Raw genomic sequence first — 27980 nt, forward strand, 5'->3', positions numbered from 1 at the left:
TTGTAAAATATACGGTAGCATTTATAGCGAATATTATGACCGAATGTGTATTATTACTTAATCAATGGCAAATTATAATGATTTGATCGACAATTCACTTCTATCGTGTACCAAAATACTTGCAAGAATCAAAGATAATTATAAAAAGAGCACCACAAGTGCATTATCACATAAATTATTTTTTATTAACTTAGTCACGTATTTCATTTATATCCAATTCATTTTATCATTAGATATTATACATAAATTCAAAAAGGTATATTAGTCCATACGTAAAATTACACGAAATCAACGCATTATTATTATTATTATTATTAGAACTAGCTTTTCATCATATAGACGAAAAAAAACACATCACACAGTAGACCAGTCAACTACTTCAATTCGGAGTAATTGTTATGGAGTATGTACAAATACAATACCAAACTAATACAATAGCACGCAACACCAATTATAATTCCTTACATTGTTTGTTATAGATCTACTAGTATAGCATAAAAGATTAGAGTTTTGTCTCTTCACAAAGATCACAACCTAAAAAAAAACAGAGCTAAAGTAAAAACACCTAGCAAAATGGAACATTTGAGTTGGCGGGATGCAGGCCTTGCGCTTAACAAACAACATGTCACCTCTTGGCACCGTGGTGGCGGCGACGTAGGTGTATCCGGTTCATCTTGTTTGTAGCTGTAGTGTAACACTGGTTGTCCGAGGCGGGAGTGGGGTCATAAAAATGACTGTGGAGACTCATGGCAGGTGTGGCCCAGACCCGTTCATCACGTTCCAACCGATTGTGATGGCCGGGAGCTGATGTACCAATCATGACCAGATTATGGTTGCTCTCGTTAATCTTGAGTAATAACCTTAAAACCCCGTTTCGAAGTAGATGCACGTTGCACGTATGATCAACATCAAATGAACAACATTTGCACATCAATGTTATCCTACAGCGGTATTCACGTCCACCATTATCATCCAGTATACACTCTGCAGTTGAGTCCCTAGGCCCATAAATATCAACGCACTTTTCTCCTATTTCCACTTTGTAATAAATATCAGAGCAATCCGGCATATCCAAACGGAAGTACATGTAATAGTCTTCGCCCACCAATTCGAATTTGGTCTCGAATACACCCTTCATTCCTTTATCAATGAACGGGTTAATACGACCATCCTCTTCGTGCCACGGCCCTACACCATCATAACACGACACGTATATGTAATTAGCTCCAAAACTACATGTACATATAACTTTTTAGCAACAAAGATGAAAAATACAAGTAATTACATTACCATTAAAAGTTATACACCCGCTCTGGCCTTTGCAGCAGTAACAATTCACGCTGTGCATAAAAACATCGTGCACTCCCTCTACGATGGTTTAAGGAATAAAAATTGCACGCTTGATTAATTATTTTATTTTTTCATAAAAAAATTAAAAATTCATGTACATGAAAGTATTTCATTACCAATTCGAGCTTTGTCAGGATTATCAAGATGGTTATCATACACATGAGGTTCAAAAGATCCTTCATCAAAAAACAATAAATTTAGAACAAACAAATTAAAATTATATTTCAAAATTATTTCATCGAAATTAAATAAAATAACAGATAGACGTACCAGAGTTCTTGGGAGTACGAAAAGAGAAGTAGGCATTATTATCAACACCACCAATGAAGATTCTGCAGGTACCATTGTTGACTTCATGATTGACCCACACTTGGTCAAAATTCTGATGACATTCGACTTTAATAGTACCAGTGTAAAACCTACGTGATTCATGAAAAGGCCAATAACAATAATCATCATTTTTTATGGAGTAGCCTCGAATATGAACCTCACTGTTATCTTCATCCTTATCAACGTTAACACTTCTCTGAATCGTTCCCGGCATGTCTATACGAATGTAAAATCCATCTTTGGTCTCCTTTAACTCGAATGCTCCTTTCGGTCCAGGAAGAACGTTTCGTTGCAGAGGATGTTGCTTAGAGGCTTCTTGAATGAAAACAAAAATGATTGAGAAATTAAATGTATATTCAAGAACAAAATAATGAATAATTGAAGAAATTAAATACAAGAAATTAAATAATTGAAGAAATGAATGAAATACGTACTAAAAAGAAAGAAGTTAAAGAAATGAAGTATACCAAAGATGTTAACAATTTCTTCATCCGCCATTACAGAGAGCTCGTGGTCGATTCTCTTTAGTTGGCTAATTTCTGCTAATAATTTCTTTTAATTTTACTGAGTTTCGATCTCACTTATTTAAGTGTAAATATCAGGTATATATAGACAGATTATACCCGACATCTTAATTGGGTTACTACCTTTTTTTTTTTTTTTTTTAAAAAAAAATAATAATAAAAAAAAATTAATAATAACTACTTTGTAACAGAAATGGAATTAGTTATTAACGGTTTCAGAAAATGAAACAATAAAAAATTAATTTATTTAATTGTATCCCATTCTGTTATTTCTGTTGCAAACCTCTGATTCTGTTTATAATTTTTGTTAGTTTAAAATTGAGTTTCACACGTGTTTTAGTAGAACTTTAGTATTTAACTATTAATCTGTATTTGAATGTTTTTGTGGGTGGACGTGGAAGGGGAGATACAACAAACTCTAAAATTTATGGAGTATAATTTTATAACATTCTTTGATTTATTAGACCATTATAAGATTTATAACAAGCTATGAATTAGACGACCAAATTAAAAATGTAAAGTCATACTCGTATAGTATTAGGAACCAATTGCACAAAGTTAAGGTTTCTTTCCTACCACTAGGTCAATAATTTGTTACTCCGTAGTAATTATCCTCTAATCCTCTAATCAAGTTAGCATAGATCCTTCAGCGGTCGCATAATAAAGTTATTATTGTTCAATGCCAAATGCTACTATATTTGACTTTTAGGCATTTTAGTTAATGTTTCAAAATGTTACTTACAAAGCCTTCTCAACCAAATAAATCAATGCAACCTTGTAATTTGAATCAGAAATTTGCTTATTTGTTTACAAGGAAAAAACTCCTTAAGAGTATGTCCAGCCATACGGCATGTCATAACGAGAGGAAAGAAACATTAATTTCCATAAGAGTACACAAATTTTGCCAACTAAAACAAGTATACTATGCGATTAACTTGACTTATTGACTAGCAAATACAATAATTACATATATAGAATGGGCTGAATGGAGACTACAGCACCACAATCGTAACAGTTTGTGAGGTTACAAAACCCCCAGCCTCTGAACCTGAACTACAGAAACAAAGCCCAATTTTGATCACTACAATCTACAGAAGAACGAAAGTGCACCTAACCAAATTAGTAGCGATACTTGGTTGAGTAGTCTTTGGGTGAGATCACCAATCCTCGACCCTTCCTTGCCCCATGATAGACTGTCTCGACAATGTCAATAAACTCCTGCTTGTTCTTAAGAGCCCAGTTGATTTTATTGTTGTTACCAGTACCAAGGTCTATCATTATGTGCTTGTTCCGAAAAAAGAACATGACCGTGCATGGATCATAGAGCTCATACATTGTGGTGAAATCAGGCACCTCTGTTATGTCCACCACATAAATCACTGCATAGTTCTTTATTTTCTCTGCTACAGCAGCCAGCACTTCATCCATCTGAAACAGGCCAAAAAAAGTTCACACAACAAAATGAATTAATGTTGTATCTTTCTACTAGCCTCAGAAACATGTAACACCACCAGACAATTGAAAGACAACTCCCCAAAATTAGAACAATACTGTTAAACATATATAGAGTCTACCTTCTGTTGAAGATCAGCTGTTCTCTTTAATCAAGGCACAGACATTGCCTCTGAAAAAGAAACGATAAGATGATGTGAAGGGGAACGCTAAAAGGTAAATATTTTATGTCCACAAAGACATCAATGGCACAGACATTCAGATACAAAATGGGTGATTTTCACTCTTTTTTTTATATGAGATATGTACAAAGAGACTTGAAACTATCAAATTATAATATGATACATCTCAATCAATTAAGATTAATGGACTTAAATTGGTTTAAGATAAAGAGCTTTGTGCATAATAGTAATGTTTCAATCAACAGGACAACACAAATGCGAAACTCAATGCTTATAATAAAAGTTGACGGGTGATTGTATAGACATTAAATCATTTTGTTGTGTGAACTTACGGGATTAAGGCTTTGATTGATTGATTAAATGGTTGTATAGACAACGCAACCATGTTAATAGCCTCTAACATTTGCAAATTGTTAGCAACACCTATAACATCATAATACTCGGCAGTAATAGGGAATAACTAAATATAGCTTTAGCAAGACCTGCAGCAATAGCACTTAATATTATACATTTATAACCATGAAATCGAGCTGATTCTAGTATCGCATCATCGGTAAATACCAGCTTAATATGGACAATTAGCCGAATTAGGCAGCTATCTTATGAGACTCATAACCAGGATCAATTGACACAAACTGTACTTAATTGTGCAAGTAATAAAATCATTAATTTAGTAATTAACAAATCATCACTGGACGCAAAGCAATTGACCCAAGTAGGGGTCGCACAGAGCAAAACTTAGTTGAATGGGTAAGTTGGCTTATAAATCATACTTCGATATTACACCTTTAATGGTATATAGCAGAGCATTAAGATTTGATATATCTGTTGGTTATATTTCCAGAAATCCGCCATTTTATTTAGTTTTTCCTCCCTTCCCCTCTCAGGCTAATAGGAGTTACATTGTCGCCTATTTCCTCATATGTCAACAAAGAAAATCTGTTTGTGAATTTGCATCTCATTAACCATTTTGTTTTCCCAGAATAAATGCCCAAATCAACATTTCAGGTTTAATCTATGCCCATGTCAACAAATTCCTCCACTTATAAAACCTAAATTTCATTTTTTGCAATCAGGTTGCTCTGTTCTAGTATTATCCCAATTCAACAACTAAGTACTTCGTATAAATTAGAATCTTAGATTATAGCTTTTGCAAATAGGTGTTACGACGATTCATCTTAAAAACCCCTAACTTTGTTGTTGTTGTTGTTGTTGTTGTTGTTGTATACCCAAATTAGCTTACATTTATTTATTCAAATTTTCAAACTCTTAATAAATCAAACTGGTCGGTTGTCACACCAAACGAACGAATTTAGAATTAACAAAATTGATGGGAAATACTAATAAAAAACTATAATTTCAATACTTTAACATGCTAATTTAATCAGTAATCACATTAGTAACTAATTCTAGAAAAATTGGTAAAAAAAAAAAACGAGAGAAAAATGGAAGAGAGGGAGTACCTGCATACAAGTGTCATCCCAATCATGGCCGAAACGGATGATGACAACACGAGCTTCCTCGGTGAGAATTGCCTGATCGACGGCCCAGCCCGAGTGCAAATGCGGCAGCAAGTATGACATTTTCTCTTCCTCTCTCCTCTACGAAATTTTGGGAAATTTGGAATTATCTGGAGCTTCACTTCCTATTTATATCTGTCAGTTACCAAGTGTTCACCAGAAACCTCTAGAATATCACTTTTTTTCAAAGGTTGGGCCGGTCCGGGCCTATGACTAAAAATTCTGCCCTAGTTAAAGGCCGGACTGGACCAAGGTTCGAATTGAAAATGATTGCCCAAATTCGTAAATTTTGAGCGGAACTAGCGGCCTTTTCGGGCTATTTCAAGCCAGGCCATAAACGCAAATTTTTTCCTAATCTCGAGACCAACTATAACTGGCTGGTCCCGGACAATAAAAATGAACATTTGCTAGAAATAAAACGATCATTTACTAGAAAAAAAAAACTGAACATTTAATTATTTGAAGAAATTTTTGAAAATCGAGTTTTTCTCTTATAGCGATCTCAGAATCACGCGAAGATTATCGGTGCGTCAGCGATGACAACAGCGATGGTGGCGGATTATTGCGATTTTGTTCGCCAGCGAAATAGTGCAGCTGGTGGTTTAAAGCTTCTACTTCTTCTTCAATGGCGGAAGAAGAAAAGTATTCAAAGAAAATCTCTAATAGAGAAGCTGGTTATGATGACAAAATTGTTGATGGCGCTAAGAATAATGATAGCAAAAGGAATAATACTAGGAATGTTAATGGTGAAGGTGAAGCTAAGGTCATTAATGGCGGTAGAGCTCACAATTTCGAAATTGCGATTTAGTTGTCGTATTGTTAAAATATGTTTGTTAGAAAATGAACATTTATTTTATACGAATGAACATCATACTGCATGAAAAATAAACATTTAATTACTGAGAAATACAAAATTATTGTAAAATAAGTTAGTTAAAAAAATGTTCATTTTTATCAGGGCTAAATTTCATTCTTGACTGAGGGACCAGCCAACTCTAGCGGGTTAGCTGGTTTCAAGACTAGCTATTAACAACTAGGCCAAAAAACACAGCTAGTAAAAGTTTGTACTACATATTATACTTGTCCAAGCCTCACCCAAAAATTAATAATCTCGGGCTATATTGGGCCTAACCCAACTTCATGCCCAATTCAACATGACCAACAATAAGACAAGGCCTGATGTATCACCCAATACTCATAGCAAGGAACGGGGAGTCGTACACTGATACTTGTATGCGTAACTGTTAATCCATTAAAGCTTGGAACTCGTTATCTAAATTAACAATCTTTGATTAAAATTACGTGCCTAATCAAACATTAATTCGTACTATTTTATTAATACAAATGATTAGACAAGTGGAAGTGGAAGTGAAAGTGTAGGATAATAAATCAGATAAGATTCTATATGACGTCAAAAATTCAAAATTAAAGGGTGATCAACTCAATATGACCAATTGTTTCAAAAAAAAAAAAAAAAAAAAAAAACTCAATATGACCAATAATAGGACAAAATCCTGTTTACCCCTAGCAAAAAAAAAAAACAAAAAAAAAAAACTCCGTACTCTAATCCATCAAAGCTTGGTACTCGTTATCCAAATTAAGAATCTTTAATTGAAATTACGTGCTTGTCTTCCCTAAAAACACCTTAAACCCAAACCCCAAAGGCAAACAAAGCAACACAAAAAAGAAACACAGGAACCTTTTGGCTACGACAACTAACACAAAAAAGGCAACGTTGAAACGTTGAATTTCGAGGCAACCTTTGAATTTTCTAATCAAGCTTCGAATCTCTTTCCTCCCTCCTTCTTCAACCCCACTAAATCCCCCAATTCTCTGTAAATTATCCCACCAACATTGATCAGTATTAAACCCTTTTCAATGAAACTGAGGTTTGAATCCCTCATTTTCTTCATTGTTGCTCTTTCTTTGTCAACCGTCGTCGTTTCATCCTTTTCTGCTAATGAGTTATCCCTCCACCGTCCTGCCGGACGAAAACCGCTTTCTCTTGCTCCGTTAGTTTCTCTCTCCTTGATTATTATTTCATTTATTATCATTGCATGATCATATTAAATTAATTTTTAATTGGGTTTTCTTAAGAATGAATTTGTGATTGGGGGTATGTGATATGGTCTAATTTTCAAAATTTGAGACAAACCCTTTTATCAGGAAGAGTAGTTATGGTTGTTCATAAATTTTTGCTTAGGAGTGACTTTTTTTTTCCGGTGTAATTTGAACTTGATTGATGATAGAATTGAATATACAAGTCGTTTCGGCTTTATGATTACATTTTACCGCAAATTAGGGGATTGTAATGAAAATAGAAGTAGTTGTTTTCTGGTTAAATGCTGTCAGTTGGGTGTGCGAGTTGTGATCAGTATGTCAAATTGATGGTTTATGGTTTGAGTTTACAAGCTGCACCCTAATCACTAATCGAGTAATTGTTAGCTGACAACATACTGCACTGAAATGTAGTATATCTATTTAGCTTATATCAGTGAACGAGGTAGGGTCTCGGCTTATGCAAACGTGATGCTTGTACTTGTATAATCGGTTAATGAACAAGAAGACTATCTATATTTGTATATGTTGTTTGGTTCTACTTGTTATCTACAAACATCGGAGTAGTCATGTTATTTTGTAAATTATTACAGTTTATCATGACAATGTTCTTGACATATGATCACGATCAGTCCATTTATTACTGTTGCTTCTCTTCCACTCGCCATTATGCGTAGTTTAACTAGCATTACTATATTTGTTGACATTGTTGCAATGGTGCTGGATTACCTTGTTTTTCAGCGGAATACTTAAATGAAAACCTGTTTCTTCCCTGATGTATAAAGTTATAATGCCTCCTGTATGTTGTTCATTTAGTATTGACCCCTTCTCAAAAGACAAACAAAGGAATCGGAGTGAAACTTTTTTTGGTTGTTTAACCTCCCTCCCCTCCCCCACCTCCTCCCTCCCATCCCTCTGTCTGGTTTGACTTGGATATTTTACCATCTAATACTTGTAGCTCCTTGTTCTTTTTTTCCTCAAATATCTCTTATGTGCTTTATCAAATTTTTGCAGGACACAAGATGTGGAGTTAGTAGCTGCCCTTAATGGCACTGTCTATTTAATAGATAGTGATTCTAGAAAAGTACTTTGGTCTTTCTTATCAGGGCCTCCTATTTATGTGTCTTATCACACTCCGATCCAAGAAGATGGTGAAAAGGATAGAGCAGTGAGACGCAGTAAATATTCTTTTATGGACTGTGGAGATGACTGGGAGTTGTATCTGAATTATGACTATGGAAAATTGGTTGGTCATATTTTCTAACCCTCATTATTCTTCTCATGTTATACAATGTGCTTGTTTTAATTTTATCATATAGCATGTCATGGATTTTCACTTTAAATTCTTTGCTAGGTTTACGGTGTGTGCTTGTAGTTTTAATTGATTCTTTAGCAATATAAGGTGAAGAACTTTGTATCTTCTTTTGCTCATAACTTTTATGTTACTCTCTCCGGTTTTTTAAGTGTTACACTTAGCAAATGCAACTGTTTTTTTTTTTAAAGTGTTACACTTCCTTTTTAGGCAAAATTCTCCATTCTCCTCCAACAAACAAGGGAATTTTAAGTGAGTAACATATATTTCTCCTCTCATAGTCCCCATTCAAATCCACTAATACTTTTTTTTAATAATTATTATTTTTTTTATTTCTTTCCCTCTTACATCCCTTACTTTTTAATAAAATATTAACTCCACTGTCTTCTCTTAATTTTTTAAAACCTCCCCCAACTACCACACTTACATCTTTTTATATTTAAGTCAATTAATTCACCTAAAACTATGTGCTGATTAAAAGTGTAACACTATATAAAAAAGGAAAAATGGAAACTAATAATCCCACCTTTGGGTTTTCTGCTCAAAATAATCCCACCTTTTCGAAATCCCAAAACAATCCCACCTTTAACCCCCATCTGCTCAAAACAAGCCTTTTACCGATTTGTAAAATTGGTAACCTGTTTCAGAAGGTGACTTGCCACGTGTCACCTTCTGATTGGTTTTTTTTATAAAAAAAATTAAGATTAATTAAAAAAGAAAAAAAAACTATTTTATTTGGGCAAAAATAATTTCAATTTAACAAAAATAAGGTGAAGAGAATAGGGCCATAGTGTATAAAGGTGTAAATAATGTGGGTGAGAGGGGTACAATGGTAAATGGATTGTGCCACAAATGGAATTAAGTAAGCAAAAAAAAAAAACCATAAATGGGAAGTGAGTAGTTACAAAAAAGAAAGGAAAAAAAAAAAGAAAGAAAAGGAACAAAGGTAGCATTAGAACTCCCTTGTGGGGGCGTTTGGAATGTAGTAATGGGAATTTGGGGATTAAAATGTGGGATTGGGATTAGAAATTGTTTGTTGGGTATCACATGAAAATATGCCAATACCTTGTTTGGGTAGTGGATGGGAAAATGAAGGAAATAAAATCATAAATGACAAAATTATAAACTATCCTTACTAATTTTTCTCTTCTATCCTTTTCATTAATGGCTAAAATGTCATTTTACACCAATTCTTATTCCCATCAATTTTTTACCTACCCCCACTAGGTAATAAAATGGCGGGAATTGACCCCATCTATTCTCATTCCCAATCCCATCAAACAAACAAGGGAATTTTTCTTAGTTGGGATTCAAACTCCCAATCCCACCCTCAATTCCCTTATACAACACCACCTATAAGTTGTAATTACAGCAATTTATTGAATTTTCACAATGTCCCTATTGAAGCAGCTTTAACCTTCACAATCCAAACTGAAATTAAAGATAGAGATATATGGGAAGGAGAAGACCCAAATTCTACTAGGGGTTTCTTCCTTTAAAGTATTTGATATTAAAGCATGGAATACTTGTCTTTCTCTTCTCTTTTATGTAATTATATTTCTTCCAATCAAGAACCCAAAGATAAGTGAAGCATAAATTGTTGAGGAGGTTTTGCAATTCTCAAGTTTTACAGCTTCTTGTTGTTTGTATACTATTGTACTACATATATCATGTCATTACTGATCAATTCACACATAAAGCCAAAGTTTTTTTCTCTGTGCAGAAACTTGAAGGTACTATTCAAGATTATGTGAATAAAACACCAATATATGAGGATGATGAAGTTACTATAGGATCCATGCATTCTACAGTTTTCAAGGTTGATCCTTGGTCTGGAAGACTCATTCATGATTATGGAAAATCTGTATCCAGTAAGGTGCCACAATGGGGTGCAGAGACTTCCTCTGCTGAAGGAAGAAGTGATTTAGAAACTTATAGCTCTTCAAGTGCGAAAGGTTCTGATGTGGAGCTATACATTGAAAGAATAGATTATTCACTTTCAACTAAAGCATTTGACAAACTACTGTGGAATCTAACAGTTGGCTTTTTTAAAGCCAAAGTTCGATGTAGAGGGACTGATCAGTTGCTTGACGGAGCTTTGATGAATTTGGACCGTAAAATGGGTTCTGGCTCTGATTCTCTTAGGACTGTCTCATTTCCTTGCGAATATGAATTTCCCGTACGCCGTTTTCGCAAGCAGAGTATGTTTGAGTACTTTGTTAAACTAGATGGCTTACCTGGTTCCATGAACGATCGTAATATGCTTCCAGTTGGTGCTCCAAGTCAAATGCTTCCTTCACAGCATAGTGACGATAAATTCTCATCTACTCACAAGGAAGGGATCTTGTTACCAACTCATGGCCATTTACGCCCATCGCGTGAAGTTCTAGAATCTAATTCGGGAACTCATGGGAGGCATGACAGATTATGGATATTACGAAGGAGATATATTCCATGGTATTGTGTCTTTCTTGCTCTCCTTCTCATTGGCTTTGTTTACCATAAAAAATCTGCAGTGGAAACAGGAAGTATTGAGTTGGATGTAGAGTCTAGGTTGATTCCTCAACCAGTATCTTCCAAAAAGAAAAGATCTCGTAAATCAGTGAAGAACATAGCGGGCTTAGAGGAAGGTCTGCATTATGAAAAGACTGTTAGATGTTGGCCAAATCTCAATAGTCTTTTGCAGGGTGAGACAGATGGACACACAATTGGTAAATTGTTTGTATCCAATAGAGAAATTGCAATAGGAAGCAATGGTACTGTCGTATATGAGGGGGCTTATGAAGGAAGGAAAGTGGCTGTGAAACGCTTGGTTCAGGCTCATCATGATGTGGCCTTCAAAGAAATTCAAAACCTTATTGCATCCGACTGTCATCCGAATATTGTTCGATGGTATGGCATGGAGCATGACCATGATTTTGTGTATCTTTCTCTCGAATTTTGTTGTTGCAGTTTATATGATCTTATTGAGTCATATACGGATCCCTCCCATCACTCTATGTCTATCTATGACAAATCATTGCGTGGAAGGACAGAGTACAAAGCCAGGTTGATTTCCGTGAAGGCGACCATGCAAGACATTAAATTGTGGAAAGGCAATGGCTATCCTTCTGCCTTATTGGTAAAACTAATGAGGTGGGAACAAACTCTTGTCTATCATGCATATCTAAATGCTGTAGTCCGTGTTAAGTTCAGTCATATATTGAGTATTGATTAAATGTTTTGCATAAGACACGAGTGGTAGTTTTTCTCTAATGGGAAGTGTTTGGTTTGATATTTGTTTCACCTTAAGGGGCACTAAGAACCTAATTCTTAACTAAAATTTGAAACTCATTGTGTATAATAATTAAGGATCCTGTTGCCTATAACCACCTTTTGTATACCATGGATACTTAAGAAAGCCATTGTGCAATAGGTTTGCAATTTGATGCATTAGCTCAATAATGAAATTTGGATCAAGTTTTTTTAGGAGTTTGGTGTGATCTAGTAACTTTCTGGCATCTTTGCATTTTATTGATTTTTGACGTTCGATTCTATGTTATGTGTTGGTTTCTAATGCAGGGATGTGGTTTTTGGGCTTGTTCATTTGCATGAACTGGGAATAATTCACCGCGACTTAAAACCACAAAATGTACTGATAAACAAGGAAAAATCCCTTTGTGCAAAGCTTTCTGATATGGGGATCAGCAAGAGGCTTCCTGCAGATATGTCTTCTTTAGGTCATCATGCTACTGGTAGGAAGTCTGGTCTATTGCTTCTGTAGTGTTTGCACTGACTTTGCTTTATAAGTATCATGCATCATCTCGTAAAAAGGTTGCTTTATAAGTATCATGCATCATCTACTTGGAAATTCATTTATCATTACCATTTACTTCAATTAGAAGTCATACAACCAGTTGATCAACTCTATATAGTGTTTGGCATAATATCCTCACATGCACTGTTGTGCGTATTTACTGCATGAACATGTTTATTTAACTTGTTATCTTTAATGGTGCTACCGGAGACCTTTACTGTATACTTGTTCAGCATGCCCCGGATTGAAAAGAATTTGATAATCGTGTAGAGGTTTTAGGAGAAATTCCCCATGAGTCTATATGGGTATATTTGTATCCAAGTTGATTTGCTAGGAGTAAACTATGTTGTATATCCAGCATTTGTTCGTAAACTTACTTGAGTCTTTTCTAATTAATGCCTAATGACTAGGTAATGGAAGTTCCGGTTGGCAAGCTCCTGAACAGTTACTTCATGAACGCCAAACACGGGCTTTGGATATGTTTAGCTTAGGCTGTGTCCTCTTTTACTGTGTTACTGGTGGCAGACATCCTTTCGGTGATCGACTTGAACGTGATATCAATATAATAAGGAACCGAGTGGATTTTAATCTGGTGGAGGATATGCCGGAAGCACATGATCTCTTTTCTCGTTTACTGCAACCAAACCCTCAAATGAGGTGAGTTCAATGTGGTTTAGCACTTCCACCAAACATGTATCCCTTGGATTATTTTCTATTGACTACTGTGGTGGGATTTTAGCATTTGCCTAACTTACAATCCTTTGTTTGTTTACTTTGTTGTGTGCAATCATTGTCTTTTGACCGTATAATTACCTTTCTCATGACGTACATATATATTCCACATATAAAGTTTATCTGAAATAGATTGCTATCTCTAGATAAATGTTGCCTTGAAAGTAAGTGAATCTTTGACGTTGATACTATGCGTTGACATTGAAAGTAAGTAAATTCAAGCTCGCGTCAATAAATTGGTTTTCAATACTATGCTTTTACTATTGAAGAACTGAATTCAGTTACCAATGGGGGAGCAGTTAATATTGTTATTATTATTTTTACCCTTATTTATTCTTTATGAGATTTATATTGTACACCAAGGTCACCAACCCATACTGACATAATACCCCCCCCCCCCTACTTGCCTAGTTGCCTTCCCATCTTCATAATTCTCAGCTACTTTTATTGCCACCATCTTTAGTGTAACAGCCTCCAGGTTCACACCATAGATGATAGCAGAGAAGCATGTCACACATCCTGGATAGTCCAACCAGCTCCTCATACCACCCTGCCATCCTGCATATCCATTAATACTCTTCACAGCCATCTCCACCTGGTTAGAGGGAGAAGTTGTTTTCAGATCCAACTTGACTGAAAGGATCCAACATGGTAGATGATGGATGGAATCCACCTACTATCTTTCTATTCATTGTCGGTTCCAACTCCTAAGTTCATGCAAAAATCTTGTGTTGAAGCTGGGATTGGATTGGATTGCTGGGTAGTGATTGTCACTTGTCACTGATTGTGATTGGATAGTGGTTTCTTAAGGTAGTGTTGTGGTTTTAGGTGACCATAATGTTCAGATGTGAAATGGTACCTTAGTCGTGATGGGTGCTGGCGTCCTTGGCGATGATGGGTTCCCTCAACCTAAACTACAAAGTGGGGGTGAAGAACTTTGGGGAATGTGGTAGGACTTATGGTAATGGGTTTTTACCTAGTAAGATCATACACAATTTTAAGCAAACACAAAGAAGGGATCTGTTGTTCTCACGTCATTTCTTGCCTTCTAAATGATTCCAAATTAGACACAGATCTTGTTTGTTCTTTCTTGAACTAAACAAGGGTACAAAGCTGGAAGATAATTAGTTAATTAGCCTTATCTTTGACCTGTCTTATCCCCTTTTACTTTTTATCTTTTGATTGATCTTTCTCTTACATTCTCATTGTTGTCAGGCCTATAGCACCAGAGGTTCTACACCATCCATTCTTTTGGAATAGTGAAATGCGCTTATCATTTCTACATGATGCTAGTGATAGAGTTGAATTGGAAGACAGAGAGGCAAATTCAAGTATCTTAAAAGATTTGGAAAGTATTGCTCCTACAGCTATAGGTACCAAATGGAATATAAAGCTGGAGCCACAATTTATCAATGATATTGGCCGTTACAGACGTTACAAGTATGAGAGTGTCCGAGACCTGCTGCGTGTCATACGAAATAAGCTGAATCATTATCGAGAGCTGCCTGCTGAAATTCAGGTACAGCTTCCACTTTATGAATTATAATCTTCATCCTGTTCTCTTGATGTCTATTTATGCAACATTTTTTTTTTGTGGGGGGGGGGGGGTGGTTGGAGATATTAGCAATATTACAATAGATCTTGAATTTACAAGTAATTTATGCAGTCACGTGTGAGCAGATTAATAGTATTAGATTACACACCCTAGTAGGATTTTGATCATGTGAAGCACAGTAGTTGTGTTCAGTTGTGAAGACAAATCAAGGATTTGATCATAGTGGGATTTGAGCATTATTTTAAGATAGAATTGCATTGGTTGTTCGTTTTTGCGATGATGAAAGTTGCCTTTTGATCATCTTCATTCATGGCCTTCTCTCACCTTTTCACTGAATACTCATAGTTTTTTTTTTTTTTTTTTTTTTTTTTGAGATGAGGTTTGCAATTCTTATCTGTTTACTGAATAGACTCTGCAGATTCGGAAGTTCTGCTCCTCTATTATACTTTCTGGTACTTATTTCTTCTTTAATTGATATTTCAGGGACTTCTGGGATCAGTCCCTGATGGATTTGATGAGTACTTCATGAACAGATTTCCCCGACTATTGATTGAAGTTTATAAGGTGGTTAGTAAATTCTGCAGATCTGAGAAATGGTTTCAGAAATATATTCAAGACAGTGTGCTTTGATCTGCCTAGCAGTACAGTGGATTTAAGTGTTGTAGCATGTACATACCCACATCAGTGTGTTTATTCAACTATCTTTAAACAATTCAGATGTAAATGAAATTCCTGATATTATTGCCCTATAATGTATACAACAACATTATTTATATAGCAGATGTAATGTAATGGTTTATTTTATTGTTTATGTCAATTTTGAGCACAAAGCTTCCACCTTTTCTTTTGTTATTCCTTTTGTTGTCTGTTTTTTGAAGACTTGAAAGAGTGTTCCATCTGGCTATTTGGACCATCTGATCAGTACTTTCTCTTTCTGCCTTCTGGCACTCCAGTTGTTTTAGAGCCCTGGTTTTGAAGTTTGGAAACAATGATCATTTCTAGATGACCGGATGCAACCCCTGAAGAAATTGTTTAACTGTTGTTTTAGTCATTATTTTAATTTAAAACCAATTCTCTTTCAGAACTCTTGTTTCTTCTCATAAGTATTCTCTCAATCAGCCTCTTTTGGTAAGGAGTAAGATTGTGTACGTCTAATCTTCCACATACCTCATTGATAAACACGATGGTAGGACTCATGCTCGGTGGTTATGGTTGTATTAGTGTCTCGTCTCTAAGGTCAGCAAAGTAAAAATGAAGGTAATTGCTAAATGTGCAAAATTTGTATCTGCAATCACAATTGACCTGATCTTGCAAGCATTATTCAGGTCTTCTGCAGGAGATTTCACTTTTCCAGTCAGTTTAGTTTGCAGGTATGCAGTTCCCTTTACTCTTTAATCAGATTATCTCACTTAACACAAACACGCTTTTATAGTATCTTTGTTAATTCTTTTATAGTGTGTTAATTCTTATGTTATCTTTGTTTAAATTCTCAGTCATGTCTATTAGTGTATGAGCTCTTTGTGGCCCTTTCTGCTGTATAAATTGAATTTCTTGTATTTCTTATGTTTCAGAAAACATGTCTCTGTGTAGTTTATGGATTATAATTTTAAACAACAATGTACAAACTAAAAAGAATTTTGACAGGGAAAGTTAATGGAATAATTGATTGAAGTGCATGGGTATTCTAGCTGCTGCCCAGAAAATGGCTTTGTTCGTATAATACTGACGACGAACATAACAATCTGGTATAGATCCGCGGATTGCACAAGTACATCTCTCCATTTCTTCCCTCACACACAAACACACACACACAGTATAAAGCAAGAAAAAAGCGCAGAGCTCTTCAGAAACTGAAAGGTCATTTTTTTACAGAAGATGAGCTTTGTCACTTGTTCTCAATGTCTCCACTTGTTTTGTCTCCACTTCTGCATAGAATCAAAGTTATCAGGGCAAGTATAGTGTCTTTATTTTGTCTCCACTTCTGCATAAAATTAAGATAAAGCGCAAATAGAATACTAGAATTAAGAATGGTTAATAATATAATTCATAGGACAAAAACTGATAGAAGTGCTACTTCACAATTTCACATTACATATAATTTTGTGGCTCACAAACTTTTCTCGTGTTTTAAACTAATCTAACTTGTACATCTTGTCATTGTCCTATATTACATGCGAACATAATACCCCCACATATTTTGTGTTTATCGGTCTTGATCTACTAATGGTAGCTACAAGTTAATGGCAATTTCATCTTTGTTCAATGAATAAGAATGGCCAAAAAGTAAAGATAATGTATGAAACAAACTAACTCTTTAATTTTACCCATAGAGGTGCCTAAAGAGTAATAGTCTGAGCTTTGTTACTTCCTTACAAATCAACTTTACAATTGGATATCATCTTTCTCTGATGAGGTATGACAAGGAACAAGCATCACAAAGAGTATGAATGAGACTTAATATCATATGTGTAGTTCTAATAAACTCGGATGCGATATACATAGGTGCATTTCTTGCACCAATTTCTTTCACATGAAAAATTTTCATCTTTTAATACATAACTGCCGCTACTACTTTGTTATTTGACTTTTGCCAAACCTTCTCTTAGATAATTCATACTTATACATGATCACAGTAGAATCAAAAACTGAGGAGCTAGAATATCAGGTATATACATTAATGATTATATGTACCAGGGTCCAGTTGTTGCTGCTGCCTTTGTCTACCTAGCTATTCTTAACAGGTTTGGGCTTCTTCATCCTTCTCTTTGACAAATGTGAAGAACGTCGTGAGACAGGTGGACTGTTGGGCTAGGTCCACTTGGTTAACTGATTCGTCCACTTTGGGTGGCTGACGGCGCATGTACTGCCTCACTAGAAGCCCAAAATATAAAATGAGAGCGAAAAAGCAAGCTATGCCAGAGAGGAGGAAGAGACCCCAGAAGCTTTTCAGGTCTAGCCTGTCTACTATAAGTTTAGTATCCTGTGACCTGCAAGCACTTTTCTTCAGCCACTTATCATGGATCCTCTGTAAGTCACCATTCTCTGCCAGCTTCAATATGGCCGTGGACATGTCTACTGCCAAGGGAGAGCCTCGCGGAAATGCCTAAGAGGAGAAAAGGAATTTTATTTAGCCACATCCAACAGATAGCACTAGAAATTAGCAGTATTGTATAGCACATATTAAATCTGTATCCTTTTATAAGACAAGCACTGTTTCTTAGGTTGAACTAATCTCAATATCATTAAGTCATTAACACAGATCAAAACACAGATAAAAACTATAAGATATATTATGGAGAGCTAATTAAAATAGATCTTATGCTATCAATTTTACTAATTAATTTCATTAACATACTTTCAAAATTATTAGTGATCAAAGTATTTCAAAACTGTGCTTGCCTTCAAAGAAAGAACAGAGGTAGTATTCCTAGTATATTTGGTATATGGTCATTGGAAAAGGTACTTACAAATCCCCTTCCATTTTTGGTAAACTTTTGACCTCTGATAGTGAAATCACATCTCTTTGCAAGGAAGGTTTCTATGCGCGTCATATCATCAACTATTGCAGCAACTCCACCATTCTTAGGGCCCTTTTTGAGAGCTTCCACATACTCGTCTGCGTCTCCAAGAGCAATAAGCCGAGACTTAGGAAAGTGAAGCTCATCATGCAAATAACTTTCAGAAAATGAACCATTTTGGTATCCAATGGGATCTTTGCTCGTCATTAGGCTTTCAATCCCTTTGACAGGGGAATCAAGTTTTTGCACTGTTTGTATAGAGCTCAGACTAGCAGTATAACTTGATTTGACAATTAGAACTACAAACATCCATATGAATAGCACGATACGACCCAACACACTTAGAGCAGTTTCCCCTGCATAAGGTAGAATACAAGTATATGTTAGTTGGGGGTCTTACTTTAGTCATATTTGAAAGGCATAATTAACTGTCAAAATATTTCACTTACTTTGAGAACCGAACCATGTTGAACAGCTGAACCTGCATTCAAAAGCATAATCCAATTTGATTAATAAGTTCTGGTTATATAACAGAAACATGCAAGACATAAAGACCTTTATTTTCGTTTCTTTCCTACATTTTTCATTTTCCTTGTGCAGAAACTAAACATGCCTTTTCCCCCCTCAAAACAGATTGTTTAACAGTGGCATTGAGAAATAACTCAAAGTGACTTCAATAACCCAAAAAAATAAAAGTACTTGGAACATTGTATAGCACTAACCATAACACTGTTTTTATTTGATTTTGAGGTGAGCCACGGAACTCATCGTTGAACCTATGCTCCAGAATCCATATGACAACTCCCAACACGATGATAGATAAACCAGTAACGCACCACAACCTTGGAGTTAGTGGCCACAAGAAAGCCCAAGCATCAGAGTCCTTGGTCTTAACAGGGGCCACAACAACAAGACCTGACTCAACAAAGGGCTGTGTAAAATCTACCAGTCTTGCTCTTTTGGTGGTAATTACAATATCACCAACTACAGCATCAAACACCTGCAGTAAGACCAAAAAAAAAAAAAAAAAACAAAGAAGCTATAAGACCATGTACTTTGTATGTTGGTATAAAGTTAAGAGAAATCAAACATTGTGCACTTACTCCTCTAGCCAAATTCTCAATAAGATCGTCGATTTTTGGGTTATTCTTCCCATCTCCAAAAGGTATATAAGTATAAGAAAAACCATATGGAAGCAAATTTAAAGCAGAAGTGAACACATCAATGCTGTATCCTGTGCATGAATTTGTGCGTTCTGTTGAATCTAAACATGATACAAATTCTTGGTAAGTAACACGACGAGGAACTCCAATCCTGAGAACCTTCCCATTGTTCGGGTAAACCCATCCACGAGGCTTCTCAGTGGTTTTCCCCGGCCAAATCACACTTAATAGCCGATGACTTAGGTTAGGTGGTTTAGAGTGTTGATCTTCTGGTGGCTTAACCGTTAAACCTGTACTGTTTGACCAATATCCTATTGTGTAAAGACCTGTTCCAACAACATTGATGATATCAAAAGAAGGATTGATCAAATATCTGTCTTTATCAAACTGAATATGGCCTGTCAACCCTGTCATATTGACTCGATATATGCTGGAGAGTAGGAGGTTTCCTCCATCAAAACTACGGATGGAATCAAGGTGCAAGTTGCTGTTGCCCTTCAGATGATTAACATCTGAATAATCTGAGAATGATATGTTTCCCCCTTGAGCAAAATATGCATCTAGAGCATTGGCAAGAATCCAAACAGTATCATACGCGTAAAGACCAAAAGTATTCAATCCAAACGAGGCATTCCTATCTGCTTCTCTAACCAAATTGCTCCACCGAGCCATGAAGTTTTTCTTAGGCTGTGAAATGGGAGTGTGAGGTCTCAGGGTAATGATCCCTTGAATATCATTCTGTGCATTGGCAGATAGAGGAGAATTTGTATCTATGACATCAGTGAGCCACCGCGTTGCAATCCAAACAAAATTATTATCTAACATCTCAAGAGAGCTAGCCACCTCAAGTATTTGCAGACCAAATTTGTCATAAGTATGAAGAACAAGAATCCTTGACTCTTCTGAGATCACCTTAAACAACACACTCCTAATGTCATCTATGGTTGGCTCAGGGCTAATAGGTGCTTTGTAGCTTATCCTACACTGCCTCTTAGACAGTTCATCACCCAACGACACGACCCCATTTCTTCCATAGTTGTCATCAGTGTAAATTGCAGTCACTTCCCGCCATCCATAGTAGCTCACAATGTCTGCTATAGCAGCCATTTGGAATAGATCATTCAGGGTAGTCGGGACAATGAACGGATACTCGATAGACGACAGGGTCGGGTCTGTGCCTGCAAAGGTTAGCAAAGGGACTTGCAGTCCTGTTGCAACCTGAGAAACTACATGAGCTATTACAGATGACTGTGGACCAATTACTGCCACTACATCACTCTCCATGAATGTCATTGCTGAAAAAACACATTAAAAAAAACAACATCAGATGATAAACAATCAAAATAAAACAAGAATCAAATACCCAATAAAAGATCAAATTGAGTATAAAAACTTTACTCTGAACAATCCCTAGAAAGCCACTCTGACAATCCTGCATTGAAATATTGAGCTTGGTTCCATTCAAAATTTCTGGGGAAGAATTAACATCATCCACTGCAGCTTTAATTGCAACTTTTGCAACTTTACCAATTGTAGAATTATAGGACAAAATTGCTCCAATATTCACATTTTTAGGTCTTATTGAAAAATTAGTACCAACCCCACTTGCAAAAAATAACCCATGTTCCAATTTCAACACCAATAATAGCAAAAAACACCCACAATACCCTCATAATCTTGGTGGGTAAACAGCTAAACACTAATCTAATCACTAATGAAAATTTAAAAACCAAGTTCTTCACCTGCAATTTTTCATATTTATTAGACTTAAGAAAAGAAAGGAATACCATCACCAAGAATACATGAATAAACAAGAATAAAATAGAGTACCAGTACCAAATAAAAAAGAGAAGATTGCTACATTTACCTTTAAAAATTGCCAAATTTGGTTATAAGTTTAAATCAGAAATTCTAAACAAGTAAAGTAGATTCTAAGTACATGTGATTGCAAAGATGAAAGCAAAAGAAAATTGGAGAAAAATGAAGGGCATATAAAAGTGGGTCCAGTAATGGAGGAAGTGGTGGAATATTTGTAAGTTGTAAAACAACAAAAGGTGTTTTCTTGGAAGAAAGCAACTTCCACATTGATATGATGTTGGATTTTAAGACTGTAATTCTAGATTTGACTTTCAGTGGAAGAAGGGGGAAGAAAGGAAGCAGAGCATCATGTACTATGCTAGATACTCCTCCACCTATAAATGTGTAAATCATTTTTATTTTATTTATTAAATTTTTTTTTAGGGTAGATGACTTTTGTTGACTTGTATTGTAGTACAATAATCAATATCACAAGATATTTGGAGATTTTAGGTGAGCACTAAAATTTTGGGGGTTTCTTGATGTAATTGTTTAATGGTCCTGCATCTAATACAAATGTACACAATATAGTTCATGCCAAATTTTCTTTTGCCCCTACACACGTATAATTCATCTTACGTATGGTCGATTTCAGTTATTTGAGTGAAGGCTAAATCGATTTTAATGTTGCTTTGTAACAGATGGATCAAGGGTCAAATTATAGCTTCCTTTTAAAAAACTCCCATTCACTAGTGGAAATCACACGTAGGAAGAAGACGTAAAGGCTTAATAAGAAACGAATTATAAACCTTTTTGTCAAGGTATGAATGTTAACACTAAAAGTAACCATTCAAAAAATGTAATAGTCACATTAAATAGAAAGAATTATCGTGACCTAGTAGATAGAAAGAGTTTCTTAATTTAATAAAAAGAGTTATGGCATCTTAGTAGCTTCATACTATATGTGTAGTAAGGAGTTATTGAGATGTCATCTCAAATGAAATTTTGGCATTGAAACTTAGGTCTGCCTTTAACGCTATATTCCTCAAAGGTGGTTGAAAAGTATCTCTAATAAAAAAATCATTCAATTAAGAATTATTATCACCATGTCTTCAACTTGTTAATAAATTACTGTTGTTGTTTTTGTTTATAGAAATCCTGCCAAAACTTGACTTTACTATAATACTATATTTTTTTTAAGCTAATCTGCTTTTCCATAACCCATATACACTAATAGGCCATAGATCACATGTCAGTTATTTCAATCTTTTTAGTTTGTAATCTCTGAAGCATCCACTTTTCTGAACAAAACCCAAGATTTAGGAAAAGCGTTTGGCTCCTCTAAATATCTAAAGTGGCACTTGACGTATTGCGGATTTGTAGTATTTTTCTTGGTTTGTTTTTTTGGGGTTGTCCCATACCACCGGTATACACAGTAATAAACTTCATGCATTGTGAATTGTGATCATTACTAGTGAGTGATCTCAGTTTAAAACAATTAGACTAAGACATCATCATCATTACCTTGACTAACAAAAAAGATAACCTATTATTTTATAGGTTGAAATTATATAAACCTTTTGTCAACTTAACAAGCGAATATGCAAGAGTCACTAAGGCTAAACGACCAATTATATAATGGCAAATACAACTTTTATGTTTAATGTTTAAAATATGCATTTAAGTAATTTAAGGATGGCTTTTACGTTGAGAGATACCTACTTTTTTTCTCATTGAAAAAAAATATATATAAGTCTAAATAATACGATGTACAATTTTCATCCTACACCCAGATGTAATTACGCGTGGGTGCAGCCGTGCAGGATTGACATAGAGTCGTAAACTCAGAAAAGCTTACAAATCAATCTAGGTTGTCTATAGTTTTTTTTTCATCAGTTTCTCCCATATGATACAATATCATCATAGTTAGGACTACTGCGCTCACCCTTGCTGATTGTTAACATCAGTAGATGAGCTATATGAGTACAGTTAGATTAAAAGTTGCGAAAAGCTAGAAATTCAGCAGAGGAAGTTATATGCTTATATTTACCCAACTTCCCTTCTGCTGATGTCAATAGCTCGGTAATGTATCTACACTTCAGTGTTCCCACCATTACTTCGACCAGGGGAAAATTCCATATGATTAATCCTAGAAGCACTCATTGACAATTCTGCAAGGCTTCTATTTGATGCATAACCCCTACTTGATTTCCTCTCGGTTTTCCTTTTCCTAGACCGCTTCTTGATTTCCTCTTCCTTCTCATCAACAAATGACAGGAAAGTCTGAACACGAGAAGACTTTGAGCTAGATGAACTCGGGCCAATGGCTTCTTCCTCAGGAGTGTAATGGCGGAGGTACTGCTTCACAATAAGGGCAAAATACACAATCAAGGCAAGTACACAAGCTATGCCACAGATAAGGAAAAGGCCCCAGAAGCTTTTCAGCTCAAGCCTGTCTACTTCAAGTTTTGTGTCCTGTGAGCTGCAAGCTTTTCTTCTAAGCCATTTGTCATGGATCCTCTGTAAGTCACCATTCTCCGAGAGTTTCAGTAAGGCCGTTGACATGTCTACTGCCAAAGGAGAGTCTTGGGGAAATGCCTGGGGAGTAAAAGAATTGAAAGTTATAAATAGGCAATTCTGAACACTTATCTGGGAACATAGATAGGGCCTGAACAAGCTGACAAGCTAGTCGAGATGATAATTGTGACAGTATTAACGTAACATATACTAGTAATAGGTACATACTAGCAGTTAACTTAATGCATGTTAGTGTAGGCTTTGTGCCTTTGTCAGCCAAATTTTAGGATTACTAGCAGTTAATTGTTTGCATGTTAGTGTATCAATCTTAGCATACTAAATTAGGTACATCAGCAGAGGTAGTATGACAAGAATATAGCATTAGCATATCCTCTAAACTCAATAGTTTATTGAAAGTAATACTTACAAATCCCCAGCCATTTTTGGTGAATTCTTGACCAACAATAGTGAATTCACATCTCGATGAGAGGAAGAGCTCCATATATGCCCTCTCATCAATGACTGCAGCAACCCCGCCTTTTCTGGGACCCTTTTTCAGGGCTTCAGCAAACTCATCCTCGGAGTTAAGAGGGACAAGAAGGGACATAGGAACATGGAGCTGCTCATTTAAATAATTTACAGCAAAGGAACCTGCTTGGTATCCTATAGGTTCTCTGCTTTCTATTAAATTATTTATTCCTTTGACATGTGAAGTAAGTTGCTGCACTGTTAGCATGGAGGTCAGACTCGCAGTATAACTAGAATTGATGATCAAAACTACGAACAGCCATATAATAAGCACAAGCCGGCCCAGTGTGCTCACAGTATTCTCTCCTGTAAAAGATTAACAAGTATATATAAATCATCAAATTCATTATCACTACACTCATTGTTAGGCATAAACCGCATTACTGCTTAAAAGTCTCACTTACTATGAGCAAAGAACCAAGTTGAACAGCTGAACCTGTAAAAGCATAATCATATACTTGTATTAAATAACATACTATCTAAACATGTAAATTAAGGCAACTAAAGAAGTGAACAGCACTTGCCATAACATTGTTGCAACTTGCTTTATGGGTGGACCCCGGAATTCATCATTAAACTTATGCTCGAGAATCCAAATAACAGCCCCCACAAGGACGAAAGATGCACCAGTAACACACCACATCAATGGAGTAAAAGGTCTCAAGAAAGCCCAGGCATGAGATTCCTCAGTGCTAACAGGGGCTACAACAACTAAACCTGACTCAATGAATGGTTGTGTAAAATCTGCATTCCTTGTTCTGTCAGTAGTAATTGAAACATCACCAACAACAGCATCAAATACCTGAAAAGGCAAAGAAAAGGAGTATATCAGGATATAGTACCTTTCATGCTTTACTAACAAAAGGTTAAAAGACATAAAACATTCTATTCTTACCCCTGCTCTAATTTTCTCAACAAGCTCATTGATGTTTGGATGATTTTTCCCATTTCCAAAGGGGATCAACCTATAAGGAACTGCGTATGGAAGCAAATTAACAGCAGATACGAACACATCGATGCAGTAGCCTGAGAATAAATCTGTGCTGTCTGAATATGAAATGAATTCACGGTAGTCTATACGCCTTGGAACGCCAATTCTCAGCTGGTTACCATTATTGGGAAAAACCCATCCACGAGGCTTCTCTAAGGTCTGACCTGGCCAAATCACCACGGACAGCTTTTGACTTAAGCTGGATTGATTAGGTGCTTCAGAGAGTAGAGATTCTGGAGGCTTAAGTGATAAACCTGAAAAATTGGACCAGTATCCTATAGTACTATGACCTGTACCGACCACATTGATGATATCAAAGGCAGGATTGATCAGGTTCCTATCTGAGTCATATTGTATGCGACCTGTTAACCCGTTCAATTTGACCTGCCATATGTTGGAGACCAAGAGACCTCCACCATCAAAGGTGCTCATTGCATCAAGGTGCAAGTTTTGGTCATTCAGCTGCCTTAATAAAGAGTTATTCGAGAATGATATGTTTCCTCCTTGATCAAAGTAAGCATTTAATGCATGAGCAAGGATCCAAACAGTGTCATAGGCATAAAGACCATAACTATTTAACCCAAATGAACCACTTCCATTTTCTTTCCTAACCAAATGTATCCACCGAGACACAAAATTTCTCTTGAGCTGCGAACTGGGAGTGTGCACTCGAAGGGTAAGTAGCCCTTGGACATTGGCAAGCTCACTTGGAGAAAGAGGTGAATCTGTATCTATTATATCGCTGAGCCAATTTGTAGCAATCCAAACATACCCTTTTTCTAACATACGAAGAGAGCGAGCAACCTCAAGCACCTCTAGGCCATAGTTATTGTAAGTATGAAGAACAAGGATCCTAGATTCTTGTAAGGACACCTCAAACAAAACATTCCTTATGTCCTCTAAGTTAAAGTCAGGGCTCATAGGTGCTTTATAGCTTATAGTACATCGCCTCTCAGCCAACTTATCACCTAAAGCAGCAATCCCATTCCTTCCATAATCATCATCAGTGTAAATAGCAGTTACTTCCCTCCATCCATAATGGCTTAAAATGTCGGCTATTGCAGCCATTTGGAAAAGATCATTTTGGGTTGTCCGAACCAAGAAAGGATACTCGAGTGAGTTAAGAGTTGGGTCTGAGGCGGCGAAGGAGAGCAAAGGGACTTGGAGTCCCTTTGCAACCTGAGATACTACATGAGCTATCACAGATGATTGAGGACCTATTATTGCCACTACACCACTATCTATAATGGTCATTGCTGAAACAATAAAAACAACAACAAATATACAATTCCAATCAAAATCAATGCTTGTAAAATGCAAACAATTTTGCAACAAAAACAGTAATTACAAAAACAAAATTAATAAGATGATATTAATAAATAGCAAAAATAACTGGGTTTTAGTAAATTACCCTCAACAGCTCCAAGAAATCCACTGTGTTTGCTATCATGCATTGTGATATTGAGCTTGGTTCCCTGAAGAATTTGAGGGGAGGAATTTACATCATCTATTGCTGCTTGAATTGCAAGTTTTGCAACCTTACCAATTGTGGAATTATATGAAATTATTGCACCAATATTGACAATTTCAGGTCTTGCAGAAGGATTTGTATTAATTGTATCAACCCCATTTGCAGAAAATTTCCCCTTTTCCGATAATAATAATCTAGATAATATCAAAAATCCAAGCACCCTAAAAATCATGGTGGATCAGCAAAAAATCTATCCACCTTTCTGCACAATACTAAACCCAGTTTTTAGAGTAATAAATTAAATAGACAATTATATAAAATCACTAAACCCCATAAAAACCCAGTTTTTATTTTATTTGCAGCAATAAAAGAAAAGTTTATTAAATCTGAGAGAAATGATAGCAGAGAAGCACATGGTTTAGAATACCCAGCAAACTGAATAAATGCATAAAGTTCAAATTTTTATTTAATTTTCAAGGGATAAAGTTCAAATCATAAGACAAGAAGAATAAACAACTCATGCAAACATTTATTAATTCAATTACTTCAAAATTTTTAAACCAGATGCATGTTTCTTTTCATAAAACTTTCTTCTTTTTTTCTTTTTTTGAACACTTTTCATAAAACTTTTTTTTTTTTAATAAAATATTGAACCTTAAAGAAATGTAAGATACATTACCATTAATAGCAAGTAGCTAGATTTGAGATATTTATTAATCTAAGCTTCATAAACATCAGTAATAAAATTTCAGAAAGTGTAAGTAAATTCTGTATTTAATATCAGGAGGAAATATGAAAAGAAGAGGAAAGGCTAGAATAAAATAAAATCCTCTAAAAAGAAAATAAGTGGGAAGAGTTAATGCAAGACAATTATTTGTGAATATAATTAAAAAAAAAACAAACTGTAGAGAGTGTCTTTACTTGGTCTAGTCCAGAAGGTATAATTTGAAAGAAAACTCATGTGTAAAAAGAGAGTGAAAGTGTGTTGTTGAATTGTAATGTAGGCCACACAATGACACAACTTAAGAAATGTGGATGCAAATTTGACATGACATTAAAGAGAGAGCAAGCATGAAATAAGAGATTATGATATAAAGGTGATAGAGCTACAAATTGACATTGTTCCACTTCAAAAATCTAATTATAGCATATATGAAAACAAGTAGATTACGAAATCAATATAG

At 35.6% G+C, this 27980-nt stretch overlaps 3 protein-coding genes and 1 pseudogene across 4 annotated transcripts; 1 reads left to right on the forward strand and 3 right to left on the reverse strand.

Moving 5' to 3' along the window:
* Positions 1-2964: 2964 nt before the first annotated feature.
* LOC110682152 (thioredoxin-like protein YLS8) lies at positions 2965-5469 on the reverse strand. 2 transcript variants are annotated; one of them, XM_021858409.1, is made up of 3 exons: positions 5302-5429; positions 3779-3828; positions 2965-3632 (listed from the first exon to the last, which is right to left on the reverse strand). In XM_021858409.1, exon 3 carries the CDS (start codon positions 3630-3632, stop codon positions 3324-3326), a length of 309 nt encoding a protein of 102 aa, XP_021714101.1. In that variant the 5' UTR covers positions 3779-3828; positions 5302-5429; the 3' UTR covers positions 2965-3323. The 2 variants fall into 2 exon arrangements, with proteins under 2 accessions (XP_021714101.1, XP_021714099.1); XM_021858407.1 differs by lacking the exon at positions 3779-3828 and having other exon boundaries at positions 5302-5469.
* Positions 5470-6631: 1162 nt separating this feature from the next.
* Positions 6632-15628, forward strand: LOC110682153 (serine/threonine-protein kinase/endoribonuclease IRE1a-like). The gene is made up of 7 exons (XM_021858410.1): positions 6632-7370; positions 8431-8662; positions 10452-11863; positions 12290-12462; positions 12935-13181; positions 14472-14775; positions 15295-15628. Exons 1-7 carry the CDS (start codon positions 7237-7239, stop codon positions 15439-15441), a joined length of 2649 nt encoding a protein of 882 aa, XP_021714102.1. The 5' UTR covers positions 6632-7236; the 3' UTR covers positions 15442-15628.
* Positions 15629-17145: 1517 nt separating this feature from the next.
* Positions 17146-21847, reverse strand: LOC110682154 (annotated as a pseudogene).
* A 1161-nt stretch (positions 21848-23008) lies between these two features.
* LOC110682155 (glutamate receptor 3.6-like) lies at positions 23009-27905 on the reverse strand. Its single transcript, XM_021858411.1, has 6 exons — positions 26737-27905; positions 25230-26581; positions 24859-25136; positions 24739-24770; positions 24234-24640; positions 23009-23887 (listed from the first exon to the last, which is right to left on the reverse strand). The coding sequence occupies exons 1-6, from the start codon at positions 27026-27028 to the stop codon at positions 23381-23383; spliced, it is 2868 nt and encodes a 955-aa protein (XP_021714103.1). The 5' UTR covers positions 27029-27905; the 3' UTR covers positions 23009-23380.
* Positions 27906-27980: the final 75 nt, after the last annotated feature.

Source organism: Chenopodium quinoa, unplaced genomic scaffold (genome assembly GCF_001683475.1).
Source record: "Chenopodium quinoa cultivar QQ74 unplaced genomic scaffold, ASM168347v1, whole genome shotgun sequence".
Classification (NCBI taxonomy): Eukaryota; Viridiplantae; Streptophyta; class Magnoliopsida; order Caryophyllales; family Amaranthaceae; genus Chenopodium; species Chenopodium quinoa.

Excerpts from the sequence above, each read along its gene's own strand:
- LOC110682152 (XM_021858407.1), bottom strand. The coding sequence starts at position 5,421 with ATGTCATACTTGCTGCCGCATTTGCACTCGGGCTGGGCCGTCGATCAG. Across the intron at positions 3,633-5,301 it reads GGGATGACACTTGTATGCAG|ATGGATGAAGTGCTGGCTGC; the intron begins GTACTCCCTCTC and ends GGCCTGTTTCAG.
- LOC110682153 (XM_021858410.1), top strand. The coding sequence starts at position 7,237 with ATGAAACTGAGGTTTGAATCCCTCATTTTCTTCATTGTTGCTCTTTCT. Across the intron at positions 7,371-8,430 it reads AAACCGCTTTCTCTTGCTCC|GACACAAGATGTGGAGTTAG; the intron begins GTTAGTTTCTCT and ends AAATTTTTGCAG. Across the intron at positions 14,776-15,294 it reads AGCTGCCTGCTGAAATTCAG|GGACTTCTGGGATCAGTCCC; the intron begins GTACAGCTTCCA and ends TTGATATTTCAG.
- LOC110682155 (XM_021858411.1), bottom strand. The coding sequence starts at position 27,028 with ATGATTTTTAGGGTGCTTGGATTTTTGATATTATCTAGATTATTATTA. Across the intron at positions 26,582-26,736 it reads ATTTCTTGGAGCTGTTGAGG|CAATGACCATTATAGATAGT; the intron begins GTAATTTACTAA and ends TTATTGTTTCAG. Across the intron at positions 24,771-24,858 it reads CAAGTTGCAACAATGTTATG|GTTCAGCTGTTCAACTTGGT; the intron begins GCAAGTGCTGTT and ends ATGCTTTTACAG.